Source organism: Telopea speciosissima, chromosome 3 (genome assembly GCF_018873765.1).
Source record: "Telopea speciosissima isolate NSW1024214 ecotype Mountain lineage chromosome 3, Tspe_v1, whole genome shotgun sequence".
Lineage (NCBI taxonomy): Eukaryota > Viridiplantae > Streptophyta > Magnoliopsida > Proteales > Proteaceae > Telopea > Telopea speciosissima.
The window spans coordinates 24,490,219-24,512,038 of record NC_057918.1 but is presented as its reverse complement, the minus strand read 5'-3'; the positions used below and the strand labels follow the sequence as shown (position 1 = coordinate 24,512,038).

Here is a 21,820-nt window from a genome sequence, read left to right as displayed (position 1 = left end):
CAAACCCCAAAACCCAAAATAGAAGAAAAGAGATGGGATTGAATGGCTTACCCACCCCAAGGTAGAAGGCTCCATGTTGAGGCTCCAAGAAGTGATCTTCAAACCTCCAACCAAGATTCTCCACCCTTCTTCCTCCTTTTCTCCTTCCTTCTTTCTTCTTTCCTTCTTTCTTCTTTCTTCTTTCTTCTTTCTCCTTTCTCTCCTCTTTCTCTCTTCCATGATTTAGGCTAGATGGGAGAAGAAATGAAAATGAATCCTTCTCCCCCCTTTGTCTTATTTATAGAAAATGGGCTTGGGTCCTTTAAGTTAAATGGGTCAAATAGAGTTAAATGGGCCTGCCCACAACCTTAATTAGGAAAAGCCCATTCTTAGATGGGTTCATAAGAGATGGGTATAAGTCCCCAATGTACTTCCTAAAGGTACGTGGGACCCGAACTTAAATTATTCCCTTCTCTCATGAAATAGCTCGAGCGGTTCAAGCCCGGACCCGCATTTCGAGGTTACCAAGGGAAGAATAATTAATAAGACTTGAGGCTAGAACTTACTTTTCCATTGCCATGGTGAGTCAATGGTAAGCCCGTATCTTGATCAATAATTTGTAACTGGGTTTGACCACCAGTGAGAACAGCTCACCAGCACGTGGCAGTGATAACCACACGTCACGGGGAAGAAATAATAATTAATTATGATCCGGGGTGCGGGTATAACAATGGGGGAATTCACTACTCATAAGCTTTCTGCATTATTGTTCTACTGGTTTGTATTATTGTTGCTTGGAAACTGACTTAGGCATCGGGAGTCTCCTTCGGTCCTCTCTTGTATCTCTTACTTTGTCTCTATAAGCGAGAACGCTGTGCTACGACAACAGGTTCCTTTCTTCGTGTTCATGTGAAGACCCTAAATTAGATGCTTCTAAGCAAAGAGGGAGTTCCATGGTCAGTAAAGAATTAGATCACAAAGGTGGCTTTATAATCTTTCAGAATTGAGGTGACTCTTCTTATGTATGCCCAAGACTATAGCAATGAAATCATGTAAAAGGTTCAAAAAAATCTGATTATAAATGTATAATGGTTTATATCATATCCATTTGATAAAAACCCACCCAAATGTGTAATGGTATTTATGAAGACAAGAAAATCTCAATGAAGGACAGGATAAGGTTTACTCCCATGGAAAATATAAATAAGTTCAATTAATACTAGCTAACACCATGGTTTTAGATATCAATATCGGATTGGCTGTATCCTTCGATTTGTATCAGTATTGTTTATGATCGATATCGATATTTGTCCAATACAAATCGGCTGATACAATATGTACATCCATTTAAAGCTCAAATACTATATATTATAGCATTAGTATGACCTTGGTTTGTTAATTGATTAATTATACAAAGTAACAATAGATATGGGAACCATTGAAACCTCTTTTCTCATGCTTGTAATCAGAATAAGAAATTGAAGATGACTTGTAGGAATCCAATGCTGACTTGCAGAGCCACACCAATTACCAAAGAAGGTCTTGCAGGGAAGGTGGTTGCACCACTATGACGAGGCCGATGGAATTTGTTAAAGCTACCTCTACTCCCCTTCCGGACATTTGTATCCACCATTTTCACTTCCTTTATCTTTCTTTCCCTTATTTCTTTATCCATCTCTATCATTGCATTTGAACCTGCAAGACCAAATTAACCATAATTTTCTTCTTGTTTAGTTCTCTGTTCTTCTCTTCATTATAATTTAACAACTAAATTAAACTCAAATCTTCATTTGGGTTCTGTTTATTTCCATGTAAAAGAGGAAAAAAAGGAAAATTTTCCTGTAAAATAAGATTTTTCCTTACCCTCGGACTCTGTTCCTCCAATATTTTCTGAAAGATCAGAACCTGCAGCATGTGCAAGGGTGAAGGTAGTGTCAGAGGCCGATCTCGAAACTATTTGTAAGAATAGGAAGAAGAAGAGGAACCATGAAAACATTTTGAGCTTCATATCTCTGTGTATATGGAGATCCCTATTGATTTTGACTGTGGAGAGGTATCTGTTCAAGGGTTGGTTAATGAAGACCAAGGAAAAGAGATGATCACAAGAAATCAGTGAGAGTTATACTCTGCTAAAATGAGAGAAGATTAAGGAAGAAATACAAAGGCAATAGGGTTCTGAATAGAAACAAGGTGGAATATAGATATAGTTCCCATTGAAAGGGTAGATGCTAGCACAAATAGTAATGTGAACCCCAGAGAGACCCACCTTAGAAAGATTAATGCTATGGGACCAAAAAACAAATCTTTGGTAGGCCAAGTGGGTTAAGGTTGGACCAATCATGATGTTATGAGTTGAGCATCTCAAGAAATTCTAATCTGTGAAAGACATTTGTGGGTGCTTGAATTTGAACTGAAAGGGGATTGTTTAATGAGACAAGACTGCAAAGAATCACTCTTTTCTCTTTCCACCGCACATTTCTCTTTAGCAATGAAATTCCAAAAAGAGATTATAGAATCCAAAGAAGTCCACCAAACAATGGTGAATGGCCAGCCTTTATGAACCTTTCGGATTGGGCAACATACGCAGGGAATAGATACTTCACCTTCCAGGATAACACACCCAGCCTCCCAGGGCACAAGAAAAGGTAAAGCTTCTTAAGGCCAAAAGCACTTCTAAGCTCCACCATGGCTTTAGGGGATATGCTGCAATGTGATGGTATGTCCGGTGTTTCTTTCGAGTTTTGAGTTCTGCCACAGGAGCTTCTTGGACTAGAAAAAAATTAGGACAGGGATCTGATACATGCCCGTGAAGAATATTTTGGTTAATTTCAAAGTAAGACTATGTGGAATGATGAATTTGGTCGTTAAAACTGGAATTTTGTGGCCCATCTCAACCATAGAAGCTACCAAATGGATGGACTAAAGTTAATGGTTTCTTATACACAATTTTTTGAAAGAATTATATTTACGTAAAGATGAAACAGATTTGTCTAAAATCTAATCTATAATTGAAAGATGATGTGGACAACATGCTCACAGGAAATGGGCACAATGAACACTATTACATGGTAGTAAAATTTGTTTCCCACATTGTTCATACACCGTAGAATCTCCCTTTTTCAGTTTAACTCAAGAGGTAAAGAAGGTAATATAATAAATATAATTTATAACTCTTGTAGTTTTCCGATGTGGGACTAAAGCACTTTACCCAAATAATACAATATTTATTTAATCTCTCATCCTATTACAATCTATGTAACAGGGAGGTGATCCGGACCCCTACATGATACAGAAGCTTCCACAGGGGAATCGGTCTCGCTCAATATCTGTAGCATGGTTGAGAAAAGTGATGCCCTTTGATGTAGAGAAAGTAAGAAAAAGTTCATAAAGCTTTAAATATAGGATCTAAATATAGGATTTGAAATAGGTTCTTTGGAGCTGCTTTTGTGGACTCTATGAAATGTTTATTTGAATCAGATTCCATGACATGTTTCTGATATGATAAACAAATTTTTTTTCTTCAATAAAGGTAATAGTATCATCTCACATATGTGCTCGAAAACTATGCATGATAATGATACTTTTTAATAATGACATTGATTCTTCATTTTTAAATTATTTTTGAAAATCTTTTCATACCCGTGTCTAGAAGAACATTTGAGAATAAGACAAAGGGACAAGTAAAAAGTGTCAAGTTCTAAATACACCCATAGTGTTGTCATTCAGACAGTCACATTTTTAAAAGCATTATATTTATACAAGGATGAATTAGGTTTGTACAAAATTTAACCCATGATAGGGAAGAACATGTGGACAACATGGTCACAAAGTATGAGCTCAATAGACTTTACTATATGACAGTAAAAATGTCCACTTGGAAGTTGCTTTCCAAATTGTTCAGGTGGGAAATCAGTTCCTCTTTGGATTGAAGGGGTAGGAAGGTGATCTGGAACCCATAATGATGCAGAAGCTTTCGTCTTCTACTCCAATTCGAACTCAAAACCTTTTCCTTATCTGAACTGACAGACCGACAAGCGGAGGAAAAGAAAAGCACTGCCGACTTCCTGTTCTGCCTGAAACAAGAACTCCACTCCCCGATTCACCGAACCGACAGGAGAAATTCCCTTGACTTCTTGAAACAAGAACTCCAACACTTTAACAGTTTAACCCTTCGGCGTTACCTAGGTCTCACTCGGTATCAATAGCATGATTGTGACAAGTGATGCCCTTTGCAGGAGAGAGAAAATTTACATAAAGCTTTAAACATAGGATCTGAAATAGGTTCTTTGGAGTTGCCTTTGTGGACCTTATGAAATGTTCATTAGAATCTGATTCCATGACATGTTTCCAATATTTAAAAGTTCATTTAGATATGGAATTTTCTTGTTTTTTCAAAGTTCTTCTTTTTTGCTTTTGCTTGTATAATATTCATTACAAGGGACTTACTGTACATCATCCCAATCCTTCATTAAATCACTGTTATTCATCAAGAAATTAAAGAGGAATCCACATATAACTCCATTAGTATAGCTAAACATTAATTGGTTGTTCATTACTGATTAATCATGTACAAAACCATGCAAGAAGTCAAAGGTTTAGGGCTTAAATATTGGCTAATTAAGGGAAGAGCAAGGGGAACTTACACCAAATGGTACCTAAATTAAATAACTCATATATACTTGTTACATTATTGATGAAGTAATATTCAAAAAACAACTAGTAATATGACTTGCACCAGACCAATTGAGATCATTGAAGAAGGCCTTGCCAAGAGGGTCGATGCATCACTTTTCCCATTAGTCTTAGTAGGTCGTGGATTTATGTCTCCACCACCATAAGCTCCATTCCCCCTCCCCCCATGATGGCCACCCAAATGGAAGATTTTCACTTCCTCATATCTTCTTCTCCCATGTTTGTCATTAAACCCAATCGTTACATTTGAACCTGCAAAATCAAATTCAAGTATAAACATTATTAGTTTCCATAGTTAGTAACTATCCTTATTCTTCTTCAAACTGAAATCAACTTATAATCTTTACCATGTGGCTGCTTTTCTCCTCCATGTGTAAGGGTAAGAGTGATTTCAAGTGCCAAAACCGAAAATACTAGTGAGGAGGATAGGATGAAGAAGAGCCATGGAAGCAATTTTAGCTTCATATCTGATTGTGTACAAGAAGAAGAAAGCAAAATGCCCTTTGGGTTTTCATGAGGAAGTTGGGTGGGTTTATAAATATAAGAAAAGATGGATATCCAAGCCATGATAAGACATAGGAGTAACTTACATAAAATGAAAAGGTAAGTGCAAACGCAAATTAAATGTGAATTTCTTAAAAATTTAAAATGAATTTGATTGTTGTTAATGCACGGAAGGCGGAAAAAATAGTCCTACATCAGATATGAATGGAAAATGTGGGAGTATTATAGGTACCTTAAAGGCTAGCTTGTTGAGGATGAGTTTTACCCATGTCCCTAAAAATTGGTATCAAAGGCAAGGTTGTGAAAATGTCAAACTTGGGGCAAAGCCAGAGCATGGGAAGTAACTCGTTCGAGCCAGGATCACGTTCATGTATGTGAACGTACGAGAATGGCTCATAGCCATTTAGATGAAATCTACTTTGTGGGATTCCGTGAGCCCAACTAGTTCAACTATCAAGTACCAGCAGCACCTTCTTTTTTTTTTTTTTTTTTTCATTGTGAAAAAAATATATTAACTAGCCACTATACGTGGCAAAAAAATAATTTTACATCTATCAAAGAAAAGAGCATTAGTAGAAAAAGGTGGAGTATGCTCCCAAAACAACGAAGACGGATGAAGAGAGACATAGGAAGCCAGGTAATCAATTTAATAAATGGTTTAGTTATGGTTTCAAATTTGAGGTCGTTTAGTTAAACTGTTTGAATCGAACCGATTAACCGAATAAATTGTTTAACACTCTTAAATGTACATAAATGTGCCAAAAGCAAATAGAAACCGTTTACCGAACCAAACCGCTTAATAAATGATTCGATTATGATTTCAAAATTGAGACCATTTAAATAAACAATTGGAACTAAACCGAACCATTTAACCAAAACCAAATCATTTAACACCCTTATGTACAATAGTAACTGATTCAAAAGCTGAGATAAGAGACATTGTGTCTTTGAACGCTTTAAGGGTTTGTTTCTTTTATGTGCTAATAATAAAAAGAATATATTTGCTTTAGCTGCCCATCTCCGAAAGTTTGGAAAAAGTGGAAGACATCATTTAATTTGAAGATCTAATTGGAAGACATCTTTCTAACTGCAACATCTGAGAGAATATTTTTTTTCAATGAAATCTTTGGAAAGACCCTTTTTTTTTAAAGGCCAAAAAATAAAACCAACTGCTTTTTCCTAGGAGCACCTCCCCCTCCCCCTCCCCCAACAAAAGAAAAAAGGAACTTATATAGGAACAATACGCATCATGCTAGAATCTCATTTAGATGATGGGTGGAGGAGAGATAATTTTACTAAAACGAGGTACAAGATTATATAATTTTTAGGATCGAGTTTGCCTCCACCCAAGGTGAATGGGATCCATGGGACGGGAGAGAGCAGGAATGAATATCGGGAGGATATTTTGGAACATCAGTTATTGAACCCTAAAATGGTGGCGGAAAACTTTGTCGTAATCTTTAACCTCTTTTTTCAAAAAGCTGATATGGATTCAAATAGAGTTGACTGGGAAATCCATTTAACCAACCCCATTAATTATTACTTGGATCATGTTTTATCAAAATTTATCTCTGATGGGTAGATTTTCTAAGGTAGTGCCAAATTTGAGTATGCATTTGTGGTTTTCTTTTAGTCCTATAGCAGTCCTAAACTTTGTTATGATGCAGACTATAGTGCAATATATCCACATATGTATAGCAAACAACCCCTCAATCTGGTTCTTAGTGGGTTTTCTTTCCTATAGCTAGCAGTCCTAAACTTTGTCTTGGTTCCCTTTTCCATGAAAGTTTATAGGGAAAATTACATGATTAGCTACTTTTGGGTTTTCATTTACAAAACTGTCCACCCTATGTTTGAGTTAACAAAAATAGACAAAAACAAGTTTAGTTTTACAAAACAATGACTCTCCTTCCTTCCTCGGCAGTTCCCCTCTAAAAAAATCTCTTTTTTTTTCCTCTGTTACTTGGGGTAGCAGAGAATGGCGGTGGCGGGGACAAGGGTAGGGTTGCAGGGAACAGAGGATGCCTGGGCGAGAAGGCAATGACAGAGATAAAAATGTCTAAAAAAGTAAGTGTGGAAGGGAGAGATACTATTTTGTCCAGTTTTATAAACCTTAACTTGTTTTTGTCTATTTTTGTTAACTCAAACATAGGATGGACAGTTTTGTAAATGAAAATCCAAAAATAGCTAATCATGTAATTTTCCCAAGTTTTTACCACACAACCCCTCAATCTGGATTTCTTATTGGTTCTCCTTTTTTTGTTTTGGTACTCTTATTGGGATTCAACACCGATCTATTGTTATAAAAGCAAATTAGCTCGAGTAAGGTTTTTGTTTGCCTTTCTCTTTCCTGGTTAAGACCTTCAAGTAACTTTTGGGAAGTAGTTTTCTGTCTCCAAATGACACCTCTGCCCTTTGAGGAGAGAGATAGACTCATGGGACAAAGTTCTTTTTTCCCTTTTATAACACCACATGCATCCTATCCTAACAAAGGTATCATGTCATGTATAAGTTTTTTTTCCTCCATTTTAATTTTTCCTATTGATTTCATGATTTTTTTGGATAGATAGCCCCAAGAAGATTTGAACTCATGACCTCTTAATTATGAAGCGTTGGTCTTTACCAATCGAGCTACCCCCTTGGGGTCTATTGATTTCAAGTTGGGCACATTTCGTGGTAATTTTTCAAAATTTTAACCTTTGTAACAACACATAGGGATTGTAAGTTCTAACTAACTGCATGCTATAGCCCAGCTCCCATTCGGTGGTGAATTTGTTCCCGGGCCTTGTGCACTCCGCCGACCGTCACGTTATGGGAGCTGAGCAGGACTAGAAAATAAAGATCACTTACTTTTTGGGTGCTCCTTTACTAAAAACAAAATATGAGGAGACATTTTGAATATATGTTCTCCATGTAGAAGGCTTGAAGCTCGCATTCTTTTGGAAGCAAAGTGAATTGCCAAGACTTTCAAGGGAGATTTGATTGAGGGGATTCTTAAATTGGTTTTTTGTGCGACGATTGCTCAGATTTGGAAGGAGAAAATTTTCCATCTATTTAGAAATAAAACGAAGGCTATGCTTTGTATTATTATTAGATATATTAAAGCGGACATCGAGGATCGGTGTAGAACTGATATTCTCAAAGGGTTGAAATCATCAACGAATCATTTTCTAGTTCAGAAATGGGGAGTTCATCCTATGTGGATTGAGAGGAGTAAGGTCCCATTGAGTTGATTTTGTGGGTGGCCATGTGGTCCCTTTGTCCCGTGACAAGTGTAGAACCATCAATTCCACAACACTCTACTGTCTAATTAACAGGGATGAATTAAGGAAGGAACTTCAATTCATGACTAGAAATTAAGATAAACTAAACATGCTACTGTGAAACACAAATGGAGTGAATAGATCAATGCCATGGATGCCTCCGACTTGCTCGTATGGGTATGTGTCGACTGGCCTCCTCCTAAGCTGCCTAATCCTCCTCCCCTGACAGGTCTAGCTTTCTTCTGGTGGATGCCAAGTCTCCCAGCATTCATAACCTCTTTCTCTGAAGCTACAGCCAAGGAAACCCCAGAAGGCTTTCCACCCAACTGGACAAATAGTTTACTAGAATCTCCATTCCTTGGTTTGGTCACACCATGTAGAGCATAGGTCTTGAGGAGTTGAGAAGATAAGAAGAGGACAGAGATGAGAAGGAAAGCTGATAGAAATCTAGAATTGAGCATATTTCTCTTGACTTGCTCTTCCTATAAGGGATTTGATGGCATGAAAGTATACGTATGGGAAGAGTACTACTGGAGTACTAGTGGTGGTGAGGATCAAATCAAAGAAAATGAAGAGGGAAGTAGTGGTTCATCATCAGTGCGTGTTATCATTTAAGCCACCACACACACACACAGTCGAAGTCAGGCATGGTAGTCCATAGTCAATGGTCCATTGAGGCGTCTGTGGTCCATGATTCCATGGTGGTGGTAGCTAGTTGGTAAAGGACTAAAGACTCTTTTATTAATTTTTATCTGCTAGATGCCAAGAACCTTTAAATGGATCATGATCAATGGAAACCCCAGCCCTTACAGTACTTATGTGAGATTGCCCAACCAGTTGGACAAGATCACTACCATGTTAATTAAGTCTTTGAGGAAATGAGAAGAGAAGAGGATAGTTAATAAGGAACGATGATATGGATCTGATGTTGAGCATCTCAATTTGCTGAGATGTAAAAAGAGGGGAATTAAGTCATATTGGTTGGGAGTTCTTTTTCAGTGGGAATAAAGACTGAATTGAAGTATAAATGAAATAATTGGTGGGGGTGGTGGGCAATGGGGCAATCATGAAAATGATAAGGGTTGTGAAATTAGTAGGTGTCATTATGTAAGCCACATGGCAGGGAAGGGTGTAGGAGGTGCGACGGGTTTGCTAGTGAGGGAAGAAAGGGGGTGGGGCAGGGTTACAGGGGAGGATGGTGGGATGGGGTTGTGGGATAAGGCACCGCAGGGTAAGGTGTGGGGTAGGGCGGAACAGGGGGTCGTCACGGAGACAAGGGAGGGTGGGGTTGGGCAGAGGCGGTGGTGGAGTTGCAGAGGTGTTGCGTTATAGGGGATGGAAAGGTAAATTTATTGACAGTTCAGATTACTTATTACTAGATCAATGACTCATATTGACTGAAAACTCTACTGTGACTATTTAGTTGGTGGTGGGCAATCATGAAAATGAAAGGGATGTGAAATGAGTAGGTGTCATTATGTAAGCACATAGCTCAAAGCAATTTTGTGATTATATTGGTAGTTAGCGAGTCAGCTTTTTAATTGCAGACACTCGGCAGCAGAGGACATATGATCATCAGATAACAGTGACCATGGACCATTGGTTCCTTTTTTGGATGAAAGTGTAATCACACAAGCCACACACCAATCTCAAAAGGTTATCAGATTTTTAGGATCATGGATTGGCGGATATACATAATATACACCACACTCACACACCTGATGTGGGATTAAACCCACACGCCCCTTCTTTTTTTAAGAAAGTGGATTTCTAGGCACTTCACCCTGGGCCTTTTAGGACCGTGAAATGGCAGATATACAACACACACCACACTCACACACCCATATGTGTTTATCTTGGATGATGCTGCATGGACCATTGGTTCTGACATGCACCATATGTACTTGTTCATTCAAAGCACTTAACAGTGTGAACCATTCCATGTGTTTATCTTGGATAAGTAATCCTGAAAATTGAAACTTTCGAGCTAAAGTTCTAACAAGAGCAGCAAATATATGAAGAGGTCTTTAATGATGCTGTGTGGACTCTAGTCTTCAAAGAGTATATACATAAATCATGAGCTTTTCTTGATCATACTACTGGCAATAGAGGATTCATTACTTACCCTTGTTTCTTCAATTCCTATATTCACTCTGCAACATATCTGAGAAACATGAGCCAATTGATGGGTTTCTACCTAATGTGGCTCCACCCGCGACTGGTAGGGTAGAAACTCATCAAAAGGTATTGAGGATGTTGTGCCTGTGTAAGAAATGGGGAAAATAACTAATGGGGCGCTGTTCTCTGAGGCGGCAGCAGCATAGGTTGCACCTAGGCACATGGGGGTGGGCACAATGACCACCTTGCCCCCTGCACAGGCCACTCATGCACCTAGGCGCAGCCTAGATTGCAACACACAACATTCTCTCATAACTAATATAGAGATCCTTCTCAACAAAAGCACACACACACACTCTCAGATAAGAGAGAAAGAGAGAGAAGGGTTGTGCAGGGCCATTAAAATTTTGAAATCAAGTATCTGCATACACATAAGGAACCTTTTGGTATATAATAATACAAAGCTATCTATAACCCTGCAGAACCACGGAAAATCCCACATCGTCTTAAGATGTGTCATGGAATACTCATATATGTTATGATCTTCCTCATACTTAGTACAACGCATTTTATAACCATGAAGCCCATCTGTAAAAACAGAAAATATTGTAACATCCGTGGAGCCAGATTCGTTTCACCCTGGCCCAGGATTTACCACCCATCCATAACAGAATGGGTGAAGCCTTGAACAAGTCATATTTCCAAAACCATTACACGCCAAGGAACAACCTCATCACCCAGTCGATGTAGTATAATAGTGGAAAGACAAGATTAATTAACATCAAAAGAAATGATTCAGTACGAGAGAACCAATAACATGAAATACATGGAGAGAAGATACTGCCGTTGGATACAGAAAGGGAACTCTGGTTCAAGCTGAGGTTACCATGCCTGGTAGTGTACCTCTTCTTCTCTTCATGTAGATTCTAAATTTCCTGAGTTGTAAAGCCTTTGCCCTCTCTCGGTCTGATTCTGCAACCATAGTAATCCATGACTTCCAGTTTGTGCCTGCTTTTCCCTGTTGGGCAAGGACACTAGGATTTCTATGCAGTGGAATGAAGGCAGCTCCATGAGCTGAGATTGCAGTGAATTCAATGAACAAGAAGAGGGATATTAGTGATAAAGAGAACAACCATCTGATCTCTCTCATGTTCTTTAAGCTTAGAAGCTTTGCAGGAGATAAGGTTACTTATTGGTTAGTGTGTCTAGAATGAAACTAATATCTAACACCTAAACTTGAAAACGACTCAAGTGTGGTGTCATTCTGTGGGGGTGCCGAGAAAATATGTGGAAAGTGTATGGAAACGAGAATCGCATACTTCCTTCAGACATCCACATGTTGAGTCCCATTCATATATGGCCAATGATGATTGAGCACTGAAAACGTATTAAATGTCCATCATGTCGGGATTTGATACGGTGTTGACTGGAGTCACTGGGTAGAGGATCCTCCATAATATCAATGGCCAATGGCCAATGGGAGTAAGAAACATTTAGAAGTGATGGGCACTGTGTCTGAAAGGTCAGTGAATCCTCTAGAATGCGTGATGCAGGGGATAACCTTTACATATGCCAGGTTAGCAGAAACTGAGAGAGAATAACAGCACTGGGTATTTTGACGCTTTTTCCCTAACCGACACGCAGTTCAGACTTCAGAGGATCGATCTAGAAGACTTGAAATTTCCCTCACCGACACACAGTTCAGAAGTTCGATCTAGAAGACTTGAAACATTAACGCTTAATTATTTCGTGTGATTTTAATTGGTAAAAAGAAAATTCCTTCTCTCAAGTATACCCGAATTTAGCTCGTCGCCACGGACCTCGTAGGCCTAGGGTGTTGCCAGCCATTGGACTATACCGTATATATCTCTAGATGTGTGTAGAGATGTGTGCTGTACAATTCAATCACGAAAAAGAATCTTATCCCACCGTGGCGGGAGTTGCTCCTGTGCATCACCATTAAATAACAAGAAAAATAGGGGTAAGATAGTCATTTCACAGGTGGATCCCACCTAAGCCCCATATGTGAAATGACCACCTCCCCCTTTATTCAGGATGGGTTTTGGTGTTACATAATGCAGCTCCCGCCACAGCTGCACAAGATCCAAGTCCCTCAACCACTAGATGCCACTGACAGCATACTGGGCGCTAAGGTGTCAGAAGAAGAGAAATTATAAAATATAAAAACGATACACACAACAAACATGTGATCGGTTAGGTTGTTTGGATCATCCAACCCTTAATATATTTCAATTAGAAGGGCATGAGAAATTCCCCAATGCACGAGGGACTTTTCCCATAAAGCACGCTGGCCAGAAGCAGATGGAGGGTACCAAAGTAATATGATAAGTAGCACTGAAGAACAAAAGTCAAGCCGCCTCATAAAGTTCTCTGGTGGTGGAAACTATGTTGCACTTTCATCAATCCGACAACAGGCACTAAAAGTAACACTAAAGTCAAAAACTTTGACATCAATTTATAGACTTCTTCTCAATAAGACAAACAAATCAGCTTGGGCGAGAGCGAGAGCCACGTAAGGTAGTTCAGAGTACTGACACCCCAGGGGAATCGTTATCCTCTTCTGTTACAGCACAGTCCTGTAATGCATCGGGGAATCGTTATCCTCTCCTGTTACAGCACAGTCCTGCAATGCATCGTGCAATGCTGCAGAGGCCATGTGACACAACAAGCCCCACATGATGCATATGGCCTCTACAACTACCGTACAATACGTTACAGCACCCCTGTAACAAGAGAGGATAAAAATTCCACCCAAAGGAGAGACGCGATGTGCAAAAGCAAACCAAGTTACTTAACAGGAAAGAAAAGGCAAATTCTACTGTTTTAAACAGGTACAGTTGAACTCAATGGTTGCTACCTACCTACCATCAATATGGTTTTCAATAAGCATATCCAATTGGGCACTGCATAATTTGTGGGGGCAAGGGAGAGGAATGGAAGATGCAGATCCTCGAGAACAACTGCCTAGTGCAATTGGTAGAAGTGTGGAGCGTAAATGCCCACCTTACAAGGAGGTCTTGGGTTTAAGCCTCATGATTCTCATCTTCCCTCCATCCCCAATACAATGGGTACGCATTAAGAAAAGAAAAAAGATACAAATCCTTCACTATTATCAAACTTTGAATTTATATTAATTTGATGAAATCCAGATCTTCTGGTTAAGGGGAAACAGAAACTGCCCACCGCTACCGAATGTTAGCTTGCTTGCTTTAAGAGTTGATAGAGAAGTGTTAGTCACAACAGACTTTGCTTAAGAATTTCAGGAAGACTTTAGTTAACCAAATTATCAAGGATATCTGGATCAAGTGTATTCAGTAAAGGAACCTGCCCCACCTGTTTAACCAATTCCCCTGATACACGGTCCATGTATAGCAGGTAGAGCCCATTCCTGCTCTCCAATGGCTCTAGTGCCTTTCGAGCTTGAATAAAAGATTTCAGCCACTCTTCAAACAGCTCTGCATCATCATCATCATAATCATCATAATCATCTCAAGTGAGTGTCCAACTGTGGACGTACACAAGCTTGGTGCAAAACTTAATTTTATAGGCAGAAAAATAATATAATATAATTCTTTTTTATTTAATACCATGTAAAGTCATTGCTGGACGAATAATTTCCGAGAGTCCTCAGCGTATAAAGCAGTATAATTGAAATATAAACTCAAAAATCAACATATTTTATATTAATAAATCAAATAATTATTATGTAAATTAATAATTCTTAAATAGTAAGTAATACATAAAAAATGAAAAAATATAGGCAAAAAACGGAGATGATATAGAATAACAAGGAAATGTATCCAACTAACCCAGCAGGGGGTATAAAATATGCGAAGTTAAACCCCCTCCCCTTTTTTTTTTGAAACTATATCATATTTTGTAATTTGTTCTATATGTGTGTATTAATAGGGGATACGACATGAATTTCGACTATCCTGTCAATGTTTGTTACTATCAAATATCAGGAAATAATAGTACTCAAAATAATCAATATCGAAATTGTATGCACCATAATTGATGTAGCACCCCCAACCCCCATGACATGGATGACACCTCTTGAGATCAGATTTTATTCAGTAGGCAGTCAACAGGTTTTAAGCCCTCTTGGTCTCAGGGTTGGAACTGGGACAAACAATAGGAGAAAATATACTTTATCATATGGATCTCACTTTCTTAAATGTTCATCAGGTGATAAAAAAGAAAGAATTACTGATGATATAAGCTCACAAAGAAAAGATCCTTTCTTAGAGGGATCTCACTTTCTTAAATGTTCATCAGGTGATAAAAGAGAGAAAGACTTGCTGATGACATAAGCTCACAGAGAAAAGCATCATATTATTTCGATTAAAAATTAAAGCATGAGCGTGTTAAACGTACTGTTCTCAAAATCTTCACAAGTTGCCCAGGCTTGTGTATAGTCTGATATAAGAAATTCAATAAGTTGAATCCTGCCATCCACACAGAGAGATCAGTCTTGAAAGGCTAATTAAACGTATCTCTTGAACCCCAACAGCAAGGCATCTGTAAAATATGTATATAATGCATAATCCAATTTGAGAACATAAACGTGTAAGGACCACTTGAGTATGTTTCCTGCAATCAGTAAAGTCTCTGAGATGCATGGAGACCGACTTCGTTTGCAGCACACACACACATCACTATATAATGCAATCATAATTCATCAGCATGATCCTTCATAGGGTTAAATCTTTAAGTATGGATGACACTTTGAATTGTCAACCATACACACAAGGAGTGCAACTGAAGTAGGGGTGATCCAGTGCAAGTCCCGCTTTCACAGGGTCCTGAGATGGGTGGATCGGAGATGGTCCAACTCCTTACAGAGGTGGCATATAGCAACTTAACAGTGGTAAAATAGAAGTCCACCTTAAAGGTCATTTAATAAAATGAGTCTGTCACAGGTTAAGTAACTGCCTTATATTTTTCTGGTAGCCTTACTTTTAGACACCCTTTTGATATATCCAAATACATGGAAAATGATTGTAATAAATGTTACTGAGTCAGAAAAATTGGCACCATTGTAGCCTGTTGAAAACATCCTAGAAAGAATTATGAGGTACAGGCTGACAAGAAAAGATTAATGTAGGAAAAACACCCACTTATACACCTCCTAGTGAAAAAACAGAGACCTGTAGAGAACCTATTTTTAAGAAGAGCCCTTGGAAATTTCATAGACCGATTGGGCTTGAATCTCTTTTTTATATAACTTATAATATGACTATAGACAGTCTCGGAAACTCATGTTCTCAAATGATAGCAGTGAAAGCATAACCCTAAAAATCAGGTTTCAAATTAACTGAAAATTCAACAAATCATTTATTTGGACTAAGAAATGTTTTTCAAAAATTTGGAATTTGAACCTCAATAATCATTTTCATGTCTTATCAAGAATAATTTTCCTTGTATTTTCATATCCCTAAATACTTCATATACACGAAATGAATCAGGAAATATAGAGGAAAAAAGAGATCCAAGATAACTTTAAAAATAAAAAATAGGTAATTCAGTTATAAAAAAGGTGAATAATACAATAAGGGATAGGTACCAGGACACTGAGATTATTTCTTAAAAGTATAAAAATATGTTATAGCTCAAATTTACAAAACCTAAAATGATTTTAAACTCCTCGAGAAAATCTGAATTTCATTCAAAATCTTAAAGTCAAAATGTTCCAAAATCTTGCAAGAGTTCAAAAATTCATCTGGATTCTGTCCAGGGGAATATTGATTGGATTTCATATGTACTGAGAACAAGGTCAAAGTATTGGCAATATTTAAAACCCTGCCTGCTTGAAATGAAGAAGAACATCAATTAAGCAATCAGTTAAATTCCTATAAGTTGATCCAGATGAGAAACTAATAGTAGCTGTAAATTAATATTGGTCCGCATAACTGAACTGTTAACACAGGCTTTAGTCTCAAAATAATGCAGCTTCAAATAGATTGCCTTAAGTAGGTGCCGAAGTGTCTGAGAAACCTATAATAGCATTAAGGACTTCAGCATTAGAACTGAATGTATATTAACATTGACCACTAAAATAATAAAAAGGTAAATAAGCAGGCCCATATTTGTTGCACTAGGTTCTACAGAGTATTGGAATTGGAAAATATATCCATCACATTATTTTCATCCATTTAGACAAGTTCATGCAACAAAAGAATAAGTGATCATATAGGTAAAGAAACTATTGAGTATTGACTGAAACGTGTGATTTGCAGAGAACTTACATCATAAACATGCAGCTATGCATATTAGAGAATGCATCATCGAATGGGTCTATGAAAAGCAAGCTCTCCGCAAGTAAAGAAATCCTCTGAGAAACCAAGAGCATTGTTCTTTGGCCTATATACTGCTCGTTTCCAAGCTTACGAATTAAGTGCTGAACATAGAATTGACCATCCGAATCGGGATTAGATGATCCTGTAAAAGAATGAACATACTATCAATTAAACACAAATTAAAAACAGTTGACTAGTTGAATTATTGAACAACCTAACAAACACAGCGACAACATTAAGTGAATAGGCATCAGAATGCATTTCCCCTCAGAATGATCTGACAAAAATGAGAAATCATTGAAAATCTATCAGATTGCTGGAGACCATGCAAAGCTACATGAAAATCCAAGTTTCCCATGAACTACATGATCAAAAACTTGGCCAGGCTCCTTAGAATAGTAATTTAGACCAAATGAAGAGCCCTTTCACTGTTTTACAATGCAATTGGTCTACCAAGGGTATTCACACATAATAATTCACAGGGATTTCTATTATTCTCCTATGTCATTCTTTGTTTTTTTTGGGGGGTGTAAACTAAATATTCTGGATTTATAGGAATTGAAAATTTCAAGGTTTCCAAATTAAAAGTTTAAATAGAAACTTTCAGTTTAAAACATAGACAAATCAACTTAAGGGGTTGATCATTACTTGAAAGGTAAAAGAGGAAAAGAACACTAGTATGCCAAGATAGGGCATCTCACACAATTTCCAAAAAAGTCAAAAACAATATTGCCAGTTTACACAGATCATCTGGATGAAGGCAAGTTATAAATGCCTTGATACCCATATAAGCACTGCTAAAGGTGGTTTGTCCTATGGTTCTCCGTAGGCTTTGGTAAGATCATAGTCAAGCGTTAAGGATGTGGCATGTCAAGGAACTTATTTTGCTTGTCTATACATGGATAGCTGTTTATGGTATCAGACCCTCTCACATCACAATTTCTGGCAAATATGAAGCCTCATTAAAGCAACAACCAAGGAAAAGCCAAAAAATAGACACCAAAAAAGTTTCAAGTATAATCATCTGTGTACCGTCTCTCTGCAAGGACGGGCACATTCGTCTGACCAATCGTGTAATCAAGCCACTGATAATCCCTTCAATGTGCTCTCTATACTTTTCGTTGGACAACAAACTCTTCAATGTAGCTTTAAACAAATACAAATTTATTAAAAATTAAGAATAAATAATTGACTCTGGCAATAGAGATAAATATTGCCGCCATAGTGGAGAAACACCAAAGTTAGAGAAAAAAAAATACATTGGCACATGTAGATGAAATATATGTATGTAATCGCATAGACTAAATATCAACTTCTTCACAGCAAGAGAAGGACTCCATGGATGACTAAAGAATGCTAGTTAAACCAAAGTTTTATTTCAAACTCAATCAAGAAACCAGAGAAGAAGAATGAAATGTGTACTGCAGTGAATTTCCTAATTCAAACAGACATAACCTACTTCATATAGACTATAAAAGAATAAGGTGCATGACAATACCTTTAACCAGATCTGATGTTGCGTTTATATGGACAGCTATGAGAAATAAAGCATGAGAATGGAATAGGTAACCAATTTCAAAATAATTCTACCTCTGTCCCACATATAATGAGGGACAATCCTGAATTTAGGAAGTCAGCTTCTTAATTAATGACATTCATAGATACTAAACACCTTATTATGAGTAGATTAAATGTAGGTGAAACCATTTTTGGGAACTCGGATTGATGTCATGTTTATGGCTGTGTGCCTTCTTTTATCCCTTTTCTGATCTTTTTTCTCACTGAATTATGTGAAAGTGCAATATAAAAGAAATGGAATAGAACTGAAACAAAAGGTTTCCTATTATCCTTTTGAAAAGAAAAAAAAATTCATCCCCGTGCACGCTTTGAATGTAAGAAATGGACATCTTAATTCGATTGAAGTAAGATGGAATTCCGTAATCTGCGGCTTAGTATCTTGGCTGCTGTGTTCAAATTGAGAGGTCATCCACATGCAAGTCATGGCTACTTACAGAAACCCAAATAACCAATTAGATTAACATGAGATACATGAATGGAAAAGATTGCATATGTTAGTTTCTTACAAACTGCCTAAAATTGGAGATCAATGAATCAATAATGTGAAGATTACCTAAAATAAAGTCCACAGCCTGATGTGACAAATTAGCAAAAGTAGTGTCTTCCACCTTCAAGCAAGATGGAAAATTTTTAAACTTGAAGAACAAATAAGAATGCGAAGAAGAATAAGAATGTCATAAACCAGTGCCAGGGGACAAGGAAGGAAATGCATTGAAAATTTTTAAGGTGCAGACTGACAGGAGACACAGTGTCGCAGAGCTCCACCAGAAAATCAATTGAGGTGCCCAGGTTCTCTACCTCATCTTCTCTATTTAGCTCTGTAATTACAAAGGAAAATCACATTTGAAAGAAAATATGCTACAGATTTGTCACGACTACTAAGAGCTCCTAGATCTCAACAAATCATACCATAAAAAGATACACTCAGCGTAAAACAACAAATGTACGTACCAAAAGTGCTTTGCTTCCGAATAGAATTATCTGGCCTTCTCCTCATTTCCTTCAAACGTACTGATCAAAAAACAAAAATATCAACACTGAATCGCTAACATTATATTAGACAGAACAATAACAATAAGGGGGAAAACAAAAGGAAAAGATACAAATTAAACCTCGTCTCAGAAATCTCCGCCTCAAAACTTCATTGACTCGGCAATCACTCTCATTTCCCCAATGCACCCGCTTAGGATTTAGTTTCCCCAAGTTATCATAAAAATAGCACCTACAGGAAGCACTCTGCGGGAACAGGTCATATTGTCTTCCATCTGAACCAAACTAAAACAATCTACAGTCAATTCCTCTTATGTCCACGCAGAAGAAACAACATTGGAAGGGGGAGGGCGTGCGTAGAGAGAGAGTCAAGAGAATACCTTCAAGTTCTTTGAGTTCTTCTTTGAGCCTTAGAAGCTCTAATTTCCTTTCCTTCGCCTGAAACTCCAACAATGGGGATGAAATTAGACTTTTCTTTGGATCAAATTGCAGGGAAGATACAGAGAGGACGGATTGATGGAATGGAGACCTTTCGCCTCCATCGTTGAGCTTCGGATTCAGACGGAGAAGAAGATGAAGCGGAAGGCTTCGGGAGTAGCTTCGATCTGATAAGAGCCACTGCTACAGCGAGTTTTAGTGACGGATTCGCTTCGATTTCTTGCTGACCGTTTTCTATCGTCGCTGCCATCGATTGTCGAGTCTTGAGTCCGGACTCCGGACAGGCACAGAGGAAGAGGATTGAGCAAGAAAGGGGCGCGATATCTGCCACTTCGAATAACGGACCATTTTATAGACTGGAATTTTTTTTTTTTTTTTGGATGCAACAGTCTCTAGATTTCCTTCAAATGATAATAATGCCCATAAGGCACACAACGGAAGAGGTAAGGGTGTCAATTTTGGTCCGGAAGTGATCACCAGTAGTTTATTAATCCGGTTCAGGATCTACTAATACGTTATTGGTCTGTTTTAAATTTATTAATTAAGTTATTGGTCTCGCAATGATTCTAGAATCGATATATCAATTAGAAATCGGTGGAATCGAAACAAATTCACATCATAACCTTATATATGGAAGAATGTTCTTTGTGTCGTAGCGCAACATGTGTCCAAGCACATGGGCAGCTTGTGCAGGGGGGGCAGGGTGATCATTGCGCCCACCCTAATATGCCTAGGCACAGGCTGCGCTGTGTCACAGAGAACTGCACCCCATACTATATAACTCTTAAGACTTAAGGTCATGACTCATGAGAGCTAAGGTCAAACTCTTTATTTTTTTAGTCTTTTATTTTGTGGTACCACTTGTCTCATCTATTTTACCAAAGATTTGATTGTTAATTCAAAGATCCATTTGGGAATACTAACTTAAGAACATACATTAAAATAATCCTAACTTATGAGAGTAGTGTGTTCCTATTTATTAGTTGAATACAAAACAAGAGGTAATATCAACTAGTTTCATGATTTGAGAAAAAAAAAAAAATGATACTGGATTGCATATTTCATATGAATGAAATTAATATCTTATTATAATATTATTAAATATACGTAGCATGTGTTATAGAATTTTTTTTATTTTGGAATGTTTGGAACCGTTTAAAAACCAAAACTGGCCCACCCACTAGTTTTTTTTTTGAGTGAATTTTCTTGTGCAACGAATCACACCCACTAGTTAATGGTCATGGATCTCAAGTTTAGAAGCAATTAGCTTATTGGTCTGGTTCTTGTTTTGGTCCTGACCCCTTTCTGGTCTAGAATTGTTAAGGAATTGGACCAATTGACACCCCTAGGAATGACGAATTCTCAACCGGTCAGCCCTACCTTACATAATGATGTACAACATCAATAAACGACAATTGTGATGATTTTATAACAGTCGGTAATGGGTGTAGATCCTATGGGTTAAGAGACGTAATAGTGTACTAAGCTCAAGGATGCCCTCTAAGCTCCTATATTTTTATCACAGCTATGGAATGTCTATCTCATTTTTTACAGGTTTATCGAGAACTCAGCCATTTTAAGGGTATTAAAGTGGCCCGGAATGCTGTGAAAATCACCACCTTTTGTTCACATATGATACCATTCTCTTCTACAGAGCTAATTTAGAAGATGTTACCACAATTAAATCATTACTATCTATCTTTGAAGACCTGTTGGGTCAACGGATCAACTTCACTGAGAGTAGTAATTTCTTCAGTCGTAACACTCGGAGCTCCACAAGAAGGTGTTGATGGTATGTTGGAAAATTGGCAAAGGGAATTATGTGAACATCTAGAAAGATGCTTGGATCCCCAACTTGAAAATTTTTTACATATCATCCACTATTCCCTAACATCCATCCATTCACAAAGTTGAGGATCTCATAATAACAGGGAATGG

The 21,820-nt window shown here is 37.7% G+C and overlaps 2 protein-coding genes and 1 long non-coding RNA gene across 3 annotated transcripts; 1 reads left to right on the top strand and 2 right to left on the bottom strand.

The window, feature by feature from the left end:
- Window positions 1-1,341: 1,341 nt before the first annotated feature.
- Window positions 1,342-2,033, bottom strand: LOC122654757. Its single transcript, XM_043848993.1, has 2 exons — window positions 1,843-2,033; window positions 1,342-1,674 (listed from the first exon to the last, which is right to left on the bottom strand). The coding sequence occupies exons 1-2, from the start codon at window positions 1,985-1,987 to the stop codon at window positions 1,445-1,447; spliced, it is 375 nt and encodes a 124-aa protein (XP_043704928.1). The 5' UTR covers window positions 1,988-2,033; the 3' UTR covers window positions 1,342-1,444.
- A 7,437-nt stretch (window positions 2,034-9,470) lies between these two features.
- Window positions 9,471-13,802, top strand: LOC122654758. Its single transcript, XR_006331961.1, has 4 exons — window positions 9,471-9,483; window positions 10,928-10,941; window positions 12,879-12,885; window positions 13,670-13,802. It is a non-coding gene; the product is annotated as an uncharacterized LOC122654758 (long non-coding RNA).
- Window positions 13,683-20,166, bottom strand: LOC122654755 (protein MULTIPOLAR SPINDLE 1). Its single transcript, XM_043848992.1, has 10 exons — window positions 19,974-20,166; window positions 19,825-19,882; window positions 19,567-19,719; window positions 19,406-19,465; window positions 19,193-19,272; window positions 19,008-19,062; window positions 17,909-18,022; window positions 16,826-17,018; window positions 14,955-15,025; window positions 13,683-14,032 (listed from the first exon to the last, which is right to left on the bottom strand). Exons 1-10 carry the CDS (start codon window positions 20,130-20,132, stop codon window positions 13,848-13,850), a joined length of 1,128 nt encoding a protein of 375 aa, XP_043704927.1. The 5' UTR covers window positions 20,133-20,166; the 3' UTR covers window positions 13,683-13,847.
- Window positions 20,167-21,820: the final 1,654 nt, after the last annotated feature.